This window comes from Elgaria multicarinata, chromosome 1 (genome assembly GCF_023053635.1).
Source record: "Elgaria multicarinata webbii isolate HBS135686 ecotype San Diego chromosome 1, rElgMul1.1.pri, whole genome shotgun sequence".
NCBI classification, from domain to species: Eukaryota; Metazoa; Chordata; class Lepidosauria; order Squamata; family Anguidae; genus Elgaria; species Elgaria multicarinata.
The window spans coordinates 152,470,616-152,492,526 of record NC_086171.1 but is presented as its reverse complement, the minus strand read 5'-3'; the positions used below and the strand labels follow the sequence as shown (position 1 = coordinate 152,492,526).

General features: G+C 38.7%; 1 protein-coding gene across 2 annotated transcripts; it reads left to right on the top strand.

Annotated features, from left to right (window-relative positions):
* The first annotated feature begins 6 nt into the window (after positions 1–6).
* On the top strand, positions 7–17,795 carry LOC134407563 (uncharacterized). Of its 2 annotated transcripts, XM_063139440.1 has the most exons (3): positions 7–156; positions 13,607–13,630; positions 16,842–17,795. In XM_063139440.1, exons 1-3 carry the CDS (start codon positions 106–108, stop codon positions 17,655–17,657), a joined length of 891 nt encoding a protein of 296 aa, XP_062995510.1. In that variant the 5' UTR covers positions 7–105; the 3' UTR covers positions 17,658–17,795. The 2 variants fall into 2 exon arrangements, with proteins under 2 accessions (XP_062995510.1, XP_062995516.1); XM_063139446.1 differs by lacking the exons at positions 13,607–13,630; positions 16,842–17,795 and adding an exon at positions 4,979–5,949.
* Positions 17,796–21,911: the final 4,116 nt, after the last annotated feature.

Below are 21,911 nucleotides of genomic sequence, written 5' to 3'. Positions count from 1 at the left end.
ATTGGAAAGAGCGCGGAGGATGGGAGGGGTTTCCGTTGAGCGCGCGGGTGACCTTGGCGTGTCCTTCTGAGGCAGCTAAGCGAGAGCCGAGGAAGGTTTGCCGAGATGGGGTGGAAGGACGAGAAGGTTTTGGAAGGCCGCTCCGGCGACGCCGAGGTGAGCTCTTCCCTTCATTGCAGTGGGAGACGGGAAGGTGGTTAATTCGTTTGCCTTGAGGAATGCCCGTCGTCCTCTTCCTTGAGCCTCCCCGCTGCCTTTGCTCACCGCCACCTCCCCTCCCCGCGGAGTCTTAGTCTACCTCCTGCTATATTTTTGCTCTGGAACTTATTTAATAGGACTGTGGAAGATCTGTTAAGACCTCAGCCAAAATAGCTAAGGCTGCAATCTGAACCTATTTATTTGGGAATAAGAACCATTGAATTTAATGGGGTTTACTTCTGAGTAAAGACGTATAGGATTTTACTGTGTGTATTTCATTTTCTCTGTGCCTGCTATTTCATTGCTATCGAATCTTTACCCTCCCTTGATGCTCATCTGTTAAACCCTCTCCAGTTTCATAATTCATGTATTTATTTCCCTCCCCACCCAAGAAATTCAAAGCAGGTTACACGTACTCATCCCTCCCTTCTCCAATTGAATTTTTTCCTTGCCTTGTTTTTCAAAGAGCTCCTAACTTCTGTGTCCACACATGCGCACACATGCTCTTATTTCCAGATAAGAGAGCCCCCAGTCCTCCCTCTCTGCTTTTACTGTCTATAATCTCAGCTAGAGCAGTTTCAACTTAATGTCTCTGTGGGACATACTAAAACAAAGGACAATACTTGCCCATAGAGAAACCATACTTGCCCATAGGGATGCATTGAAAAGCGCTTGTCCATAGAAAACAATGGGACAGAATTGTCCATAGAGAAACTATACTTGCCCACAGGGATCCATTGCAAAACGATTGCCTCTAAGGAAACATAGGACAGAATTCTCCATTGAGAAACCATACTTGCCCATAGGGATCCAATGCAAACCGCTTGCCCATAGAAAAAATGTGATAGAATTCTCCCTAGAGAAACCATACTTGCCCATAGGGATCCATTACAAAGCGCTTGCCCATAGAAAACAATGGGATAGAATTCTCCATAGAGAAACCATATTTGCCCATAGGGATCCAATGCAAACCGCTTGCCCATAGAAAATAATGGGACAGAATTCTCCATAGAGAAACCATGCTTGCCCATAGGGATCTAATGCAGACCGCTTGCCCATACAAAATAATGGGACAGAATTCTCCATAGAGAAACCATACTTGCCCATAGGGATCCAATGCAAACCGCTTGCCCATACAAAATAATGGGACAGAATTCTCCATAGAGAAACCATACTTGCCCATAGGGATCCAATGCAAACCGCTTGCCCATAGAAAATAATGGGACAGAATTCTCCATAGAGAAACCATACTTGCCCATAGGGATCCAATGCAAACCACTTGCCCATACAAAATAATGGGACAGAATTCTCCATAGAGAAACCATGCTTGCCCATAGGGATCCAATGCAAACCTCTTCCCCATACAAAATAATGGGACAGAATTCTCCATAGAGAAACCATGCTTGCCCATAGGGATCCAATGCAAACCGCTTGCCCATAGAAAATAATGGGACAGAATTCTCCATAGAGAAACCATACTTGCCCATAGGGATCCAATGCAAACCGCTTGCCCATAGAAAATAATGGGACAGAATTCTCCATAGAGAAACCATACTTGCCCATAGGGATCCAATGCAAACCGCTTCCCCATACAAAATAATGGGACAGAATTCTCCATAGAGAAACCATACTTGCCCATAGGGATCCAATGCAAACTGCTTCCCCATGCAAAAACTATAGGACAGAATTCTCCATAGAGAAACCATACTTGCCCATAGGGATCTAATGCAGACCGCTTGCTCATAGAAAATAATGGGACAGAATTCTCCATAGAGAAACCATACTTGCCCATAGGGATCCAATGCAAACCGCTTGCCCATACAAAATAATGGGACAGAATTCTCCATAGAGAAACCATACTTGCCCATAGGGATCCAATGCAAACCGCTTCCCCATACAAAATAATGGGACAGAATTCTCCATAGAGAAACCATACTTGCCCATAGGGATCCAATGCAAACCGCTTGCCCATAGAAAACAATGTGATAAAATTCTACATAGAGAAAACATACTTGCCCATAGGGATCCAATGCAAACCGCTTCCCTATACAAAATAATGGGACAGAATTCTCCATAGAGAAACCATACTTGCCCATAGGGATCCAATGCAAACCTCTTGCCCATAGAAAACAATGGGACAGAATTCTCCATAGAAAAACCATACTTGCCCATAGGGATCCAATGTAAACCGCTCACCCATAGAAAACAATAGGACAGAATTTTCCGTAGAGAAACCATACTTGCCCATAGGGATCCATTGAAAAGCGCTTGCCCATAGGGATCCATCAGACAGAATTCTCCATAGAGAAACCATACTTGCCCATAGGGATCCATTTCAAAGCGCTTGTCCATAGGGATCCATAGGACAGAATTCTTTATAGAGAATCTATACTTGCCCATAGGGATCCAATGCAAACTGTTTGCCTCTAGGGAAACATAGGACAGAATTCTCCATAGAGAAGCCATACTTGCCCATAGGGATCCAATGCAAACCACTTGCCCATAGAAAACGATAGGACAGAATTCTCCATAGAGAAACCATACTTGCCCGTAGGGAACCATAGGACAGAATTTTACATTTGGAAACCATGCTTGCCTATAGGGATGTATTGCAAAGTACTTGCCCATGTGGAAACGGAGAACAGAATTGGGTTAGATGAAATTATTGATAAAGCTTTTTGCAATTTCATTTGTCAGTTCCAATTAAAGGATAAACCCCTACTCTGCCCAACACACACATATAAAAGTATTGCCTTCGGCAATGTACATGTATTCTACAATTTCCTGGATACAGATCTTACTCTTAACAAAGACTTTCCGCTGATACCCTTGAACACTGATGTTTTTGGTACTGGTCAACATTGGCTACTAGGTATTATAATTTTCAAAACAATTTATTTATTTATTTATTTATTACATTTTTATACCGCCCAATAGCCGAAGCTCTCTGGGCGGTTCACAAAAATCCATAGGACAGAAGTATTTACAAATACTTCAAAGAAGTATTTATAGTTGATTCAATGAAAAATAGAGAACGATCAATGCAGCATGGACACATTCTCCTTTGTATTGCCACTGCATGTTATCAGGTAGGCTCGGTGCCATTGAAGATAGACTGCAAAGACTGGAAGGTGTTTTTGTGTGAGGATATACCATAACAAAGGAATTCCTATGACTGTAGAATACACAGTTTTAAATGCATACACAACCATATCTGGGGAGGAATGCAGCATCATTGTAAGTAAGACAGCAAGGTCTTGGATAGGGATACTGGTGGGCATGCATCAAATTGTGCCTGCAAGAAAGGAAAGTCAAGGAAAAGAGTTCTCATCTACACCAAAATGCATACAAAATTACTAAGAATATCTTCAGCTGTGGAGGTTGTGGTGGCACCATTGTCAACATATCTATTACAGTGGACAGACAAAGGAAAGTAGATGAACAAGGTGACACAATGGTTTTCTGTTGCATTTGCAGGACATATCATGTAGCATAGTGGTTCCCAAACTTTTTCAGGTCACCGCCCCCTTGGTTCCACAAACTCATGCCCAGTGCCCCCTGCCCTGCACGATAAAAAACATTATTCAGAATAGCGGTTTTCAATGACCCACTAAGGAAGATAACAATAAAATTCAAAACAGTAACAATTGAATATTTATTCAAAATCCAATTACATTTTTTTAGTTTATTCAATTTAACATAATTGATGAACTTGATCCAGTGATATCACCCTTCCAAAGTGTGATAGTCATTTAGCAAGAATATTAGATATCACATTTAGTAACTAGGGTAGAGTACCTCACTATTCTGTAAATTCTTAATGTGATGGATGGGCTTGATGAAGGGATACCAGTTTCCCAATGTGTGGTTTAAAGTCATTTAACATGAGTCTTAAATCACCATGTTTGGTAATATGGAGTCGATTTCTTTGCTTGGAGAGAAGTAGGCAGACCACACTAAAACCACATTCCACCAAATAGGATGTTGGAAATGCAACCAGGAGCTTCTGAACCACTCTCCATAGCACAAGACAGCAATCAGAAAATTCCTTCTGTAACCAAAACTCCTTGTACGATTTCTTAAACTTTTGGCTTCAGCTCAATATCATTCTGTAGCTTAATTGGCCCCTTTAAATGGGAAGCACCTGTCTCAGGCTTACTGAGGGAGGGAGGGAAAAGAGTGAACGCCTCTGTTTTGCAGCTGGCGGGGCGGGGCACACCATGCAGAGTATGTCTCTTCATTAGCGTTTTGGTGCTTTTGAAACATTTCAATTCACCGTTAAAAGGACTCTTCTTAAACGGTATTAATACCTGTGTGGATTCTTCCCTACATGGCTTGACACCAAACTACCTTCTCCCATAAAAATGTCCCAATTTTTAAGACCTTCTGGAGAGGCGCTTCTCGGAAAAGTCCACCTCGAGCACCCCCCTGACTCCCCTTTGCTGCCACCTTGCCTCTTAATGCCCCCCTATACAATCCTCCCCAAGGGGGCGGTACCACCCACTTTGGGAACCACTGATGTAGCATGTCTGGGACATAAAGTGGTTTCATTGCCAGACTACTACATTTGCAAACAATGCAATCCATAAAAATCTGTCACGGTGGCATGCATGTAGGGGTTCCTGCACTGTGCTTATGGAGTGATACAAGGGCAACAGAGGGCAATGGACTAAAAAGACAGACTCGAGATAAGACAAACTGTGCTATGGAAGGGGTGTTGTTAGTAAAAGTTATGAAAATTATAGGTGTTATGCATTTCTCTGTTTAAAAATCAATACAGGCTGCCAAAATTGGCATGGAGCCAGATATACAGCCAGCAACGGTGGCGGAGATGAGAGTTTTATTAAATGAATTGAAAGATGCGATCTTTGCGAAAATTGAGGATGAAACTGGAAAAATAAGCAAGCGTTTGGATATGTTAGCTGCAGAGATGGCTAAGAATGACAAGCAATTCAATTTTCTTAAATCAGAAGTAGACCAGATGGGAAAGCAAGTGAAGCTGATACAGGAGGAGCATGAGGTCAAATTTGACGATCATGAGAAGAGATTGATATCTTTGGAAGATCAAACCAGAAGATCGTCACTTCGCCTTCGTAATCTTGTGGAGAAGAAAGGGGAGGACCTCAGAAGGATCCTCCCAGGCTGGTTTAAAGAATTGGTCCCAACCCTGGAAATTGGTGAAGAAGAAGTGGAGCGTGTTCACAGGGTTGGAGGCTACAGAGGCGGCCCAACTCCAAGAGATGTCCTGCTGAAATTTTCAAATTACTTCAAAAAAGAGCAGCTGATGAGGGAGCTGAGATCATTGGGAGAGCTGAAGTTTCAAGGAGTTCCAGTGCAAGTTTATAACGATCTATGTCAACAAACTTTAGAATGGAGGCGCAGCGTCAAACCTATAACCGCGGAGCTGAAGAAAAGGGCGATATCCTATGCTTGGGGGTATCCAGTCTTTCTGCGCTTTTCATATAAGGAGAAATTTTATAAAGTTTTTTCTTTACAGCAAGGCCTGGAGCTTCTTGAGAGTTTAGGTTTGGGTCCCCGAGATGATGTCAGCGACGGCTCAAAGGAGGAGGATGGTGAAGAAAGAGGCGCAGTGGGGGGTGGGATGTAAATTGGATAATATTGTGATGATAAGCAGTATGATAAATTAGAAGCCTTGCTAGTTCTGTATTTCTGGCTCACTTCCCCCCCCAAAGGGTTAATTATTATGGCCGGAGTGTTAGACTCCCGGGGAATTAATGGGGGGAAAAGATATGGGAGGGAGGATGGGGGGGAGAAGTTTGGTTGGGTGGGGGGGAGGGGTATGAAAGGGGGTTTGTTTTTATGTATGTAAATTTGAGTCTCAGCATACAAGGGATCGGAAAGAATATCAAAGAATTAAGTATGGATAAGAAGATAAGAATCTCAACGCTCAATGTCAAGGGTCTGGGGGCAGTCGTGAAAAGGAGGAGAATTGAACAATTATTAAATAGAGATGGTTCTGACATATTTCTGCAGAAAACACGATGGGACAAATGAAATCCGTCTGAAATGGTCAGTTTATTATGAAAAGTCGTTGGGGACTTTAAAAAATGGAGTGGCTATTTTGATTTCAAAAAGAAGTAGATTCACTTTGGAGAATATTAAAAAGGATGGGAATGGTGGATATCTCCTGATTAAAGGTCAAATTGAAGGGAAAATGTATACTTTGATTAACGTTTATGCACCAAATGATAAACAAAGAGAATTTTATGAAGAGGTATTTAGAGAAATAGAAGAATTTAAGGAGGAATATGTTATTTTGGCGGGAGATTTTAATATGGTTATGGATAATAGAGTAGATAGGTCAGATTCCACCAATGTAGAAAAGAGAAATAATATTACTATTTTAAATTAATTAATTAAAGAAAAGGATTTTGTTGATGGCTGGAGAGTTCTTAGAGGGGCTGAGCCTGGGTTCACTTTTTACTCTCCAGTCCATCATACATATTCTAGGATAGATCATATTTTTGTCTCCAGAGAGTTTGTAACTAAGCTATGCAGAATGGAATTAGGGGTAATTAGAGTAACAGACCATGCATTGGTAAGTTTAGATTTTATAGTTAGTAAGGATTATAGAGAAGCGTTAAGGTGGAGATTGAATACTAAGATATTTAAGCATACCAAAGTGGTTGAAAAAATGCAAGAGGAATTGTCAGAAACCTGGGGAATAAACGAAAAGGGAGGAACAAGGACGGCAGTTGTTTGGGACACCATGAAGGCTGTGACAAGGGGGATTTGTATTAGGGAAACGTGTAACTTAAAAAGACAACAGGATGCACTGCAGGTTAGATTAGAGAAAGATAAAAAAGTTGGAAAAAAATTATTGGCAAACTAAAAATAAACATAACTTAATAGAATTACAAGCAAAGAAAAAGGAATTAGAAAATATAAATTTAGAAGAAGTTCAGAAAAATTTAATTTATATGAAAAGAGAACATTTCCAAAATAGTAACAAGAATTCTAAAATGCTTGTTAAACTCACACAAAAGGAAAAAGCTAAAAATGGGATAGGATCAGTGAAAAATAAGCAAGGGAATTACTGCCATAAGATGAAGGATAAAATAAAAAAAAATTCAGGAATTTTATGAAGGTTTATATAAGGAAAAAGATACCCAAAAGAAGAGGATGGAAGAGTATGTGGACAAATATTTGAGGAAGGGATTAGAAAAAGAGCATAAGGAATTAATGGAAAAAAACTCTAACACAATGTGAAATAGAGGAGGTTATAGAGAAGTTGAAAGTGGGGAAATCACCGGGGGCAGATGGTCTAGGACCAGAATACTACAAAAAATTTAAATCATTATTAGTGGCAAAATTATTGAAATTATATAGCGCTATATTGGAAGGTGAGAGGATTCCAGAATCATGGAAGCACTCAATAATAATCTTAATTCCGAAGCCGGATAAGGATTTGACTCTCCCTGACTCATATAGACCGATTTCTTTAATAAATCAAGATGCAAAAAATTTTTCAACTATTTTGGCTAAATGATGAAACAAATTTATAGCTAAGTATGTAGGGGAAGACCAATGCGGTTTTATAGCAGGCAGACAAATGCATAGCTTAGTGGGTAGAGTTTTAAATGTAATACAGGGGATAAAAAAGTCAAAGATTAAAGCGGGTATTTTAGCGTTGGATATTTTTAAGGCTTTTGATTGTGTGAGTTGGCAAGCATTAAAGATGGTTCTAAATAAAATGGGATTTGGAAATAAATTTAAAGCTATAATAGAGCAGTTATACTCCCAAAATACAGCCGTAGTGGTAGTAAATGATGGAGTTACGGATATGATACGACTAGCCAGAGGGACAAGACAAGGATGTCTACTCTCGCCTGTCCTGTTTGTAATGGTTATGGAATTATTGGCAAATGTAATAAGAGATGATGGGGAGATAGAAGGGATAGGTAGTATCAATAAAATAAAACTGAATATGTTTGCAGATGATACACTGATAACCATTAAAGATCCAGTAGGAAAGATGGAAAGAATTCAACAGCAGTTGAAAGAATTTAAAGAAATTACTGGGTTAAGAATAAATTGGGCAAAATCAGAACTGATGTTATTTAATTATACTAAAAAGGAGGAAAAGGAATGGGAAGGGAAAGTTAGAGAATTGAGAATTAAAGAAAAAATTAGATATTTGGGAATTAGGATTACTAAAAATTTAGAAGATTTAGAAAAAGAGAATTTAAGTGGTTTGAAAAAATAGATATTAGAAAAATTGAAAAATTATCAAAGACTGAACCTTACATGGTTTGGAAGAATAGCATTAATAAAGATGAAGATTTTACCAAAGACTAATTTTGTCTTTAGGATGCTACCAATAAAAATTTCAGATATAGAATTAAAAAGTTGGCAGAATATTATAAATAATTATTGTAATGAGGAGAAGAAAGATAGATTAAATAAAAGCAAATGGTATTTAAGCCAAAGAAAGGGAGGATTGGGACTCCCAAACATTAGCTTTTACTATGTAGCAAATAGGCTTAGACCTGTTGTAGAAGCAATTTTAGGGGTAGGCGATTTAGACTGGATGGAGGAAAAAAACTACAAGCAATGTAGAATTAAATTTGCATAATGTATTTTTTAAGGAAAGAGGGGGGGAAATGGGTTGATGATATAGGTAATCAGCTCTTGAAATTCCATTGGGAACTTTGGAGCAAATATAAAAAGGAATTGCTTCCAAGCAGCTCCCCTTTAACACCGGTGATAATGTTAAAGAATTTTCCTGAAGATTTAAAGATTAGATTAAGCAAAGTTTTAATAGAGAAAAACAAAATGAAATTAAGAGAATGGCTAAGAGGGATGAATACAAGAGAGAAGATGGAAGAGGTTTTAAAAGACAGAAAATTAACTTGGCTAAATTATTGGCAATTGGAACAATGGACTAAAAATTGGGTAAGAAAAAATGGAGAGTGTAGAGAGATGATGAAGTTCGAGAAATTAATTGATAAAAAGTAATGGATAAGGGAGAGAGTACAGTGACAAAAGGTTTAATGAGCCAATTATTTAATATATTAATTGAGAAAGGTTCGTTGGATAGTGTAGGAAAATCGGTTTGAGAAACAGATCTGAAGATACAGATAGGACAGCAGAGTTGGGAAGGACTATGGAGACAGAGAGTGTTGAGAAATATGTCAGTGAGAATAAAGGAGAATTATTATAAAATTTTATGGAAGTGGTACCTAACCCCGGTTAGATTAAACAAGATTAATAATCAGCAATCAGCAGATTGTTGGAGGGGCTGTGGTGAAAAAGGAACGTACTTACATATATGTTGGGAATGTAAACATGTGCAAAAGTTGTAGAAGATGGTGTTTTTAGAGATTGAAGAGATTGTTGGAATGAAAATAGAAAATACACCAAAAGTTGCATTACTCTCACTGCAAGAGGATTTTAAATGTAGTAAAGAAATTAAGGAATTGAAAACAAATTTGTTGATAGCAGCAAGGTTAATTTTAGCTAGGAACTGGAAGACTCAAGGTGATTACTATATTGAAAAATGGTATAAAGAAGTGTGGGATATTGCTATTAATGATAAATTGACATGTAATATTAAAGTGAGAAGAGGTATAGTAAAAAAATGATTTAGAGGGAATCTGGAAAAAGTTCCTAGTATTTGTGTTCTCTAAGGGAAGTGGGATACCACCAGTAGAAGAAACTATGAGTTTTTGGAAACAGGAATGAGATCCCGAGGTGGGGGGTGCACTTTTATGTTGAGCATGATTATGTTAAATAGATTAAGCGTGAATATATGATATAAATGTTATTTTGAGTTTATGTATTATGTTGTTTTTTTCTGTTAATTGTATTGATGTAAGTAAAAAGTCAATAAAAATTTATTAAAAAAAAAATCAATACAGAAATTTTTCAGACACAATATAAGAAAGATGAGCTCCTTTCCCTCCCCCTCAGCTTGTCTGTGCTTTTACATTGTTTATTTATTTCAAATATTTTTATATTGCTTTTTGAGGCAAACTCCTCTTCAATGCATTTAACAAAACTAAATTTTAAAATACTAATACAAAATACAATTAACTAACTTTTTAATTCCCTTCTTCACATTCGCCTTTCATGCTCCAGCCTTGCTCTCTAAACAACTCCCACAAGTACCGATGCCCTATGCATGTAGGGAACTGCTGCTGCATCAGTCTTACGAGAAAGCTGGGGTGCTGCCATGGCAGTCGGTAGTCCAAAGAAGAGATACTGAACAGGCTGCAACAACGGGACCAAGCTGAGAGTGGGATGAAACCCACAGGTGAATCCTGACCCACAGTTCAAGAATCACTGTCATAGAATACTACCTGTGCCGCTTGCCCGTGCCTTCCCTTTTCTTATTTGGACACTTATATCCCACCTAATCATTGAAAAAAAAAGATGTGATATATAGCACAAATACACTCAATAAAAGCTGTGCAAAAAAAGCCCATGGAGGGGAAAGAATGAAATAGAAAAATTAAATAAAATTATAATGGAAACAATGTACTTCAACATAATTTATCAGATAAAGACTACAGGAATAAAATAAAGTCTCCAGCAAATGTCTAAAACAAGTGCCTAAACTGGAAAAGCACTTTGCCCAATAGGTAGAGTTTCTATGACAATGATTCCTTGCAAGGTTGCAAAGCCTGCTGTATTGTCCTATGTCTACCTATGGGCAGGTATATTGACCCTGCGGTGAGATACTATTCTATGTTTCCCAACAAGCAAGAATGGTTTTCCTTTGGGATATACTCTCCTATGGATCCCTGTGGGAAAGTGCTTTGATTTGGATCCCTATGGGCAAGTATGGTTTCTCAATGGACAATTCTGTTCTATGGATCCCTATTGGCAAGTGCTTTGCAATGGATCCCTAGGGGAAATATGGTTTCTCTGTGGACAATTCTGTCCTATGGATCCCTATGGGCAAGCGCTTTGCAATGAATCCCTATGGGCAAGTATGGTTTCTCTATGGAGAATTCTGTCCCGTTGTATTCTATGGGCAAGCGGTTTGCATTGGATCCCTATGGGCAAGTATGGTTTCTCTATGGAGAATTCTGTCCTATGTTTCCCTATGGACAAGCGATTTGCAATGAATCCCTATGGGCAAGTATGGTTTCTCTATGGAGAATTCTGTCCTATGTTTCCCTATGGGCAAGCGCTTTTCAATGGATCCCTATGGGCAAGTATGGTTTCTCTATGGAGAATTCTGTCCCATGGATCCCTATGGGCAAGCGCTTTGCAATGGATCCCTATGGGCAAGTATGGTTTCTCTAGGGAGAATTCTGTCCTATGTTTCCCTACGGACAAGTGCTTTGCAATGAATCCCTATGGGCAAGTATGGTTTCTCTATGGAGATTTTTGTCCTGTTTCCTTAGAGGCAATCGTTTTGCAATGGATCCCTATGGGCAAGTATGGTTTCTCTACGGCGAATTCTGTCCCATTGTTTTGTATGGGCAAGGGCTTTGCAATGAATCCCTATGGGCAAGTATGGCTTCTCTATGGAGAATTCTGTCCTATGTTTCCCTATGGACAAGCGATTTGCAATGAATCCTTATGGGCAAGTATGTTTTCTCTATGGAGAATTCTGTCCCATGGATCCTTGTGGGCAAGCGATTTGCAATGGATCCCTATGGGCAAGTATGGTTTCTCTATGGAGAATTCTGTCCCATGGATCCCTGTGGGCAAGTGCTTTGCAATGGATCCCTATGGGCAAGTATGGCTTTTCTATGGAGAATTCTGTCCTATGTTTCCCTATGGACAAGCGATTTGAAATGAATCCCTATGGGCAAGTATGGTTTCTCTATTGAGATTTTTGTCCTGTTTCCTTAGAGGCAATCGTTTTGCAATGGATCCCTATGGGCAAGTATGGTTTCTCTATGGCGAATTCTGTCCCATTGTTTTCTATGGGCAAGGGCTTTGCAATGAATCCCTATGGGCAAGTATGGCTTCTCTATGGAGAATTCTGTCCCATGGATCCCTGTGGGCAAGCACTTTGCAATGGATCCGTATGTTTTCTCTATGGAGAATTCTGTCCCATAGATCCCTATGGGCAAGCGCTTTGCAATGGATCCCTATGGGCAAGTATGGTTTCTCTATGGACACTTCTGTCCCATTTTTCCCTATGGACAAGTGCTTTGCAATGAATCCCTATGGGCAAGTATGATTTCTCTATGGAGAATTCTGTCCAATGTTTCCCTAGGGACAAGCGTTTTGCAATGAATCCCTATGGGCAAGTATGGTTTCTTTATGGAGATTTCTGTCCCATGGATCCCTATGGGCAAGCGCTTTGCAATGGATCCCTATGGGCAAGTATGGTTTCTCTGGAGAATTCTGTCCAATGGATCCTTACGGGCAAGCACTTTTCAATGGAACCCTATCGGCAAGTATGGTTTCTCTATGGAGAATTCTGTCCCATTGTTTTCTATGGGCAAGCGGTTTGCATTGGATCCCTATGGGCAAGTATGGTTTCTCTATGGAGAATTCTGTCCTATGTTTCTCTATGGACAAGCGATTTGCAATGAATCCCTATGTACACGTATTGTTTCTCTATGGAGAATTCTGTCCTATGTTTCCCTATGGACAAGCGATTTGCAATGAATCCCTATGGGCAAGTATGGTTTCTCTATGGAGAATTCTGTCCTGTTTTCTTTGAGGCAATTGTTTTGCAATGGATCCCTATGGGCAAGTATGCTTTCTCTATGGACAATTCTGTCCCATGTTTCCTATGGACAAGCCCTTTTCAATGCATCCCTATGGGCAAGTATGATTTCTCTATGGGCAAGTATGGTTTCCCTATGGGCAAGTATTGTCCTTTGTTTTAGTACGTCCCTGTCTCTGTTGTGTACAGTAACTTAGTGTACTATTCCTGCTGAAAATGATGTGTACTACTTCACAAAGCTCTCCCCAGTCTTGTGTCTGTTTGTGTCTCGGTTTTCCTGTATAATTTGCCCCATCTCATTTTGAAATCTGCTATAGATACCCATGTTTGTATGCTTACTCTGTGTGGTTATTCTTTGTTTATTATTTATTTTATCCCGTATTACATTGCTTCACAGTGCCTTCCACGTAATGCTGCCTATGCCTTTCCCATATTTGCTTACAGTATAACTTGCATGCTTAATTACATCAGCCTCTAATACATGGGGGGGGGGGAGGAGGAGGACGACAGATTGTTGTTGGACTCCCATCTGCCTCAGCCAACATGGCTGAGTTCAATTGTAATAAATATTTTTGAGTAAATAATAGATTGCTGTAATAAGCAAATACAGCATATGTATTGTTGAAAGGAAGAAGCTGTACTACATAGAAAAATGCAAATAATTGAATTGCTATTGGTTTTGCTATGACTAAAGATATAGTAAGCGAATTTTAAGAGCCTTATGACTTTTTTATTTTCTTGTTTATTCAGGTAGAGGAAGAAGCAGAGCTTGTGGTATGTAACTTTAAATATAATGATGATGGACTCTCATGCACAACAAACAGTTAGAAATATTATTTCACCAAATCTATCGAACTAACAAATGGTGCACAGATGTGTGGGTGGTGGGGATGATGAAAGTTGGTTAGTAAAGTGTTAATACATACCTTTCTATGTATGGCAAACTGAGATGCAAGTAATCTTGTTTCAGCAAAGTAGCATCTCTTCTCAGATCGCATTGTAACTTTTTTTCAATATTTATAGCCGCTTCTGCACAGAGCTTTACTGGCACCTTTATAAAAGCTGGTTCTGCCAAGCCTAGGTGTAGCTTGCTTTCTTGCCCAACAGTATGTAACTTTTTTCCTAGGACTGATAATTCAAGAATAAAATGATAAATTGATAATAAGAATTGCATGAGGCAAGTCGGATAAGTGCTATGTCTTTTCTGTATGTCTTCTGAGTGTTATCATATACTTAAAAGTAGGGATGTGCTCCGCTCCGATTAGGAGCGTAGAAGCAGTAGCGGATTGGCCTGCTCCGCCTTACCCAGAGGCGGAGTAGGAGCGGACCGCGGACCCCCTAGAAGCAAGGCGAAGAGAAGCGCCCATTTTTCGGAGCTCCGAGTTCAGGCGGAGCGCTCCGGTCGCCATCTTGAAAACATTTCGCCATAGGATTGCATTGCGGCAAATAATCGCGCATAACTACGTTGTTTTTGAAGCTATCATTCTGAAAATTCTTGTGCACAGAGAGTCGTGGATGGGGGTCATTTTGAGACCACTCTCACCTCTCTGCGTTGTCTGGGTCGCGTGCTATATTTTTGTGAAAATCGGGTCAACCGCGCGGCTCAAACTGCGTTTTCGGCTTTTCGCCCATAGGATTGCATTGAGGGAAAGAATCGGGGATAACTGGGGGGGGGTTTAAGCTATCATTCTGAAAATTCTTGTGCACAGAGAGTCGTGGATGGGGGTCATTTTGAGACCACTCTCAACTTTCTGCATCGTACGGGTCGCGGGCTAGAAGTTTTTAAAAAATCGGCGGGAAAAATACCTTTTTCAAAGGGCTGAGGGGCAGAGTCAGCTCCCGGTCATGATGATCCCAAAGTTGGAGGAGGGCATAGGCAAAACAGGTAACGGGATTCTGGGAAACTTCTCTTTCTTCATCTGAACGGGCTTTTCCCCGTGTTTTTTAACACAGTAGCCCCACCAAATGCACAAACACAACCTGAAATCATATACTAAGCCAAGAATAAGAGATAGAAACACAGCACTGCTCCCCACCCTAACCTTGGTGAACAACTGAATAGATGTGGTGCAAGGGGATGAGCTCCCCTAGGGCATCTCATCGTGGACGTGCCCCCACTCTCTCCTGCACTGGAAGGCCATTAGAGCCTTCCAAAGAGAGTAAAACGGTGGAGCAATGCCTATCATGAGTTGAAGTGAATGGTCACTTTTCAGTGGTGGAGCAATGCCTGTTCTGAGTCGAAGTGAGCGTTTTACTTCTTCTCAGAGCTGTTGGTGGCTGTCAGTGTCTTGAACTGGCAGCTACTTCCCCCTCCCCCGGGCACGTCCCCCTATTGCTGGTAAAAGACAGATATAGCCTTTTTAAAAAAATTCTTCTTGCTGTTTATTGAGCAACACTGCTGCTTTTAATTCTACCCCTCCTTTGTTTATTGATTGATTTATTCCATTTTATATGCATTACTGGCTTATCCTTGGCTCACTTCCTTATGCCTCCAGAAATGCCAGCTGCATGCCTGCCTGCCTTCCCTCCCTCCTCCCCTGCCCACCTCGCAGGGATGTTGTGTGTGGGGTGCCCGATTTTCGAAAATTCGCCAAAAATCAGGGGATGATGGGATTGCTTTGAAACTTGGCGTGCGTGTGTATATCCCCATGAGGTGTCATGGTGCCAAACATGAGGTTTCTAACTTGAACAGAAAAAAAGTTGTATAATTTTTTAGCTTTCAATGCAAGCCTATGGGGGGGGGAAACGGAGCTCCGGATCCGGATCCGGAGCTCCGGGCGGAGCGGAGCAGAAGTGGGCGGAGCGGGGGTGGGGCGGAGCGGCCCGATCCGGAAAATGGCAGATCTGCAAGTGAAGCGGAGCGGGGGGTCCGTGCACACCCCTACTTAAAAGGTATTAGTACTCTGTTACTGTACTGTTGTACTGTATCTTCATGTGCTTCTTGTTTTGCTTAATATTTACTCCAAACTGCACTGTTTGGAACACTTGAAATTTCAGTTTACATGCATCTTCTCCCAGTGTAGAGCAACAGGAGACAGAATCTGGATTGCAATTTATGCATGGGCTCTGCATACCCAAAAAATTATGCATGGCTCACAGGCTCATGTTTAGAATCCTGAGGCTCGTGGCTTTACTTTTTATAAATGCTTCTCAGTCATACTAGTTGTCACAGTATAGTTGGTGATGCCCTGCGTTTTATAGCTATTGGTTTCTAAGCTTGTTATGATTCACATCTATCTGGGATTAGAGACAGAGATAACAAGCTTTTGTATTCCAGCTTGTTAGATTTAAGTATGAACTTCTCTTTGTAATGAGCCATCTGTGTTAACTATTCGTATGTATATGCTCTTATTTCCAGATAGGAGAGCCCCCAGTCCTCCCTCTCTGCTCTTACTGTCTATAATCTCAGCTAGAGCAGTTTCAAATTAATGTCTCTGTTGTGTACAGTACCTTAGTGTACTATTCCTGCTGAAAATGATGTGTACTACTTCACAAATCTCTCCCCAGTCTTGTTTCTGATTGTTTCTCAGTTTTCCTCTATAATTTCCACCATCTCATTTTGAAGTCTGCTATAGATACCCATGTTTGTATGCTTACTTTGTGTGGTTATTCTTTGTTTATTTTATCCCATGTTACATTGCTTCCCAGTGCCTTCCACGTAATGCTGCCTATGTCTCTCCCATATTTGCTTACAATATAACTTCCATGCTTAATTACATCAGCCTCTAATACATTGGGGGGGAAACAGATTGTTGTTGGACTCCCATCTGCCTCAGCCAACATGGCTGAGTTCAATTGTAAGAAATATTTTTGAGTAAATAATAGACTGCTGTAATAAGCAAATACAACATGTGTTATGAAAGGAAGAAGCTGTACTACATAGAAAAATGCAAATAATTGAATTGCTATTGGTTTTGCTATGACTAAAGATATATTAAACTAATATTAAGAGCCTTATGACTTTTTTATTTTCTTGTTTATTCAGGAAGAGGAAGAAGCAGAGCCATATCTAAATCTCGAAGAATTTAAACAGATTCTTATTAGCAATAATGAAGTTCTTTTTGAAGGGTTAGATAGAATACACGAAGAGTTCATTAATAGTCTGGATGATATAATTAATTCGATGGCTAAAACTGAGAAGGATGTAAAAGAAGTAAAAACAGAAGTAAATCAACTTTCAAAACAAGTGGATCAGCATGAGCAACAATTATCAGATCATAATATAACTTTTGATTTTCATGAAAAGAGGCTGATCCAATTGAAAGACCAAAACAGACGTGCTAACATTAGAATTAAAAATTTCCCTGAGATGCAAGGAGAAGATGTGAGGAAGATAATTCTGCGCTGGTTTAAAGAGTTGATCCCAGATTTTCTGATTACAGAGATGGATGTGTACAGAGTCCATAGAGTAGCTGGAAACAGATTCAGAGCTACTCCAAGAGATATTCTGGTTAAATTTGGCAATTATTACAAGAAGGAGCAGCTCATGAAGAAATTAAGACCATTAGTAATGCTGAAGTTTCAAGATTCATCAGTTCAAATCTACAATGATCTCTGTCAGCAAACCATCAACTGGAGACGCAGTGTCAAGCCAATCATAGCAAAGCTTAAGAGAGTGGGCGTGGCCTATTCATGGGGTTACCCGGTGTTTTTGAGATTTATGCGTGATGGAAAACAACAGAGAGTAACCTCACTGGAGCAAGGGCTGGAGCTGCTGAGAAGTCTGGGAATGGATGATGATTCGACATCCCAGCAAGCAGGAGGAGGAGGAGAAGGATGTTCTGGTGCAAGTGGAAAATAACTTTCATTACTACTGAGATAATAATAATAAAATAATATCTAAAAGTAGAGGGCTTGCTGTTTCGGGACTTTGGGCTTCATCTCCCCCCCCTTAAGGTATTTAGCCATGGCCGGGGTGCTAGACCTACGGAGATTTAGAGGGGGGGGAAGAGGTAGGGGGAGTGGGGGGGAAGGGGAGGGGAGGGGTAGAGAAAAATAAAATAGTGTTTGTGTGTTATGTGTCTAAGTGCTGGTATTGACATTTAAAGCCCTAAACGGTTTGGGGCCAGGTTATCTGAAGGAACGCCTCCTCCCATATGTACCTACCCGGACCTTAAGATCATCTACAGGGGCCCTTCTCCGTGAGCCCCTGCCAAAGGAAGTGAGGCAGGTGGATACTAGGAGGAGGGCTTTCTCTGCTGTGGCACCCCGGTTGTGGAACGAGCTCCCCAGAGAGGTCCGCCTGGCTCCTACACTGTACTGCTTTCGTCACCAGCTGAAGACCTTTTTATTTTAACACTTAATTTTAACTTAAATTTAAATTTTACTGTTTTAACTCTGTATTTTAATCTTATATCAACTTTGCTGTGTGGTTTTATCCTGGTTGCGCTTTTTATACTGTATTTCATAATTGTGTTTTAAACTGTTGGGTGTTTTACTGTGGTTTTAATTTTTGTGAACCGCCCAGAGAGCTTCGGCTATTGGGCGGTATAAAAATGTAATAAATAAATAATAAATAAATAAATTTGTTTAAATTGTTGTTTTCGTGGAAAATTAGGGTGTACACAAGGGATCTAAAAGAAAATGAACAAAGTGAATATGGATAAGAAAATAAGGATATCAACACTCAATGTCAAAGGTTTGGGGGCAGTGGTAAAAAGGAAAAGAATAGAGCAATTGTTAAATAAAGAAGGATCTGACTCTTTTTGCAGGAAACACATCAAGTTAAGGATGGTATGAATGAAATTCGTTTGAAATGGTCAGTGTATTATGAAAAGTCTTTGGTGACTTCAAAAAAAAAAGGTGTAGCCATAATAATTTCAAAAAGAAGTGGATTTAATATGGAAGATATAAAAAGGATGAGAATGGTAGATATCTTATGACTAAAGGACAAATGGAAGGTAAATATACTTTTGTTAACGTATATGCCCCAAATAAGAGACAAAAAGAATTTTACAAAGAATTGTTTAGGGAAATAGAGGAGTTTAAAAAGGGCTATGTTATTCTAGCTGGAGATTTTAATATGGGTATGGATAATAGAATAGACAGGCCTAACCCCACTGGATTTGAAAAGAGAAATAATATTACAATCTTAAATAAAATGATGAAAGAAAAATAATATTGATGGATGGCGATTAACTAGAGGAAGGGAGCCTGGTTTTACGTATTATTCTCCAGTTAACAAAACTTACTCTAGAATAGATTAGATTTTTGTTTCAAAAGAATTTGCAACTAAGGTATGCAATATGTAATTGGGGATAATTAAAGTAACAGATCATGCATTGTTAAGTTTAGATTTTACAGTTAAAAAGGATTATAGAGAAGCGTTTAGATGGAAGCTGAATACCAGGATTTTAAAGTATAATGAAGTTGTGGAGAAAATGCAAAAGGAATTGTCAGAAATATGGGAAATTAATGAAAAGGGGGGAACCTCAACAATTGTCTGGGATACTATGAAAGCTGTGGCTAGAGGGATTTGTATTAGAGAAATGTGTAATTTAAAAAGGCAACAGGAAAAGCTAGAGGAAAAAATTAAGAAGTTGGAGAAAGAGTATTTGCAAACTAGAAATAAACAAAAATTAATAGAATTACAAGCAAAGAAAAAAGAATTAGAAAATAAAATATTAGAGGAAATACAGAAGAATTTAATTTATATGAAAAGAGTATTTTGAAAACAGTAATAAAAACTCTAAGATGCTTGCAAGGCTCACACAAAAGGAAAAGGCAAAGAATTCGATAGGGATAGTGAAAGGTAGATTAGGAAATTTTTGTTGTACAATGAAAGGGAAAATAAGTCTTTCAGGAATTTTATCAAGAGCTATATAAAGAAAAGGATACTGTGAAGAGGAAGATGGAAGCTTATATTGATAGGTATATAAAGAAGGGATTGATAAAGGAGGATAAAGAATTAATGTAAAGGAGTATATCTCAAAGGGAAATTGAGGAAGTTATTAAGAATTTGAATGGGGGTAAATCTCCTGGGATAGATGGACTGGGATCGGAGTATTATAAAACTTAAAAAAAAAATTAGTACCAAAATTATTAAAATTATATAATGGAATAATAGAAGGGGAAAAGATTCTGCCATCGTGGGAACAATCATTAATTATATTAATTCCAGAACCAGATAAGGATTTAACCATCCCTGACCCTTATAGACCTATCTCATTAATAAATCAGGATGCAAAAAAATTTCCAGCTATTTTAACAAAGCGAATGAATACTTTTATAGCTAATTATATAGGAAAAGATCAATGTGGCTTTGTAGTAGGTAGGCAAATGCACAATTTAGTTGGAAGAGTTAAATATAATGCAGGAGGTAAAAAAGTCAAAAATTAAAGCAGGAATAATAGCGTTGGACATATTTAAGGCGTTTGATTGTGTGAGCTGGCAAGCACTAACGATAATAAAAAGAATGGGATTTGGAGATAAATTTAAAGGTATAATAGAACAACTATACTCTCAAAATATAGCTTCAGTTGTGATAAATGATGGACTTACAGATAAGATTGGCCAGAGGTACTAGGCAAGGATGCCCACTCTCGCTGGTCCTATTTGTATTGGTTATGGAACTATTGGCAAATGCAATAAGAGACGATGGAGAAATTGAGGGAGTAGGAGGTATTAAAAGAATAAAACTAAATATGTTTGCAGATGATACATTGTTAACTGTTAAAGATCCACTTGAAAAAATGGGAAGAATTAAACAACATTTGAAAGAATTTGAAGAAGTTACTGGATTAATTATAAATTGGTTAAAATCAGAGCTGATGATATTTAATTATACTAAAAAGGAAGGGAAGGATTGGGAAGGGAAGGAAAAGGAAATGAGAGTTAAGGAACAGATTTAATATTTGGGAATTAAAATTACAAAAAAATTAGAGAATTTAGAAAAGGAAAATTTAAATAAATTGAAAAAAGAGGTTTTAGATAAATTGGTAAAATATAAAAGGTTAAATTTATCATGGTTCGGAAGAGTAGCATTAGTAAAAATGAAAATTTTAGTGAAGATTAATTTTATTTTCAGGATGTTACCAATAAAAATATCAGAAACGGAAATAAAAAGTTGGCAGAATATCATAAATAATTATTTCAACGGGGATAGGAAAGCGAGAATAAATAAAAATAAGTGGTATTTAACCCCCCCAAAAGGAGGATTGGGACTCCCAAATATAAAATTATATTATGTAGCCATTAGCTTAAGACATATAGTAGAAGGAATGATAGGAGCAGGAAATTTAGATTGGATGGAGGATAAAACAAGAATGGATATAGATTGGAATTTGGAAAATATATTTTTTAGAGAATGTAGTAAAAATTGGAGTGAAGAAATAGGAAACCCTCTTTTAAAATTCCATTGGTAAACATGGCGAAAATATAAAAAGGAGTTACTCTCGAGTATATCTCCATTAACACCTGTGATAATGTTAAGGAATTTCCCAGGAAATTTAAAGGATAGTTTGAGTAAAATTTTAATAGAGAAAAATAAAATGAAATTAAAAGATTGGTTAAGAGGGATGAATACACGTGGGGAATTAGAAGAGGTAATAAAAGAAATTAACTTGGTTAAATTATTGGCAATTGGAACAATGGATGAAGAAATGGTTAAGAGAAAATGGAGATTGTAAAGAAATGACGAAATTTGAGGAGCTAATTGTTAAAAAAGAAATTGAAAAGGGAGAAAATAAAGGGATAAAAGGGATAACGAGTGGAATATATAGAATATTGGTTGGAAAGGGGGTGATGGAGAATTTGGGAAAGATGGTTTGGGAAACAGATTTGAAGGTACAGATAGGGCAACAGAGTTGGGAGGGAATATGGAGACAAAGAGTGTTGAGAAATATGTCAGTGAGAATAAAAGAAAATTATAAAATTATATGGAGGTGGTATCTAACTCCAGTGAGACTAAATAAGATAAATAAGCTGTATTCAGCAAACTGTTGGAGAGGATGTGGGAAAAAAGGAACATATTTACTTATGTGGTGGGAATGCGAATTTGTGCAAAAATTGTGGAAAATGGTGTATATTGAAATAAAAGAAATTGTTGGAATGAAGA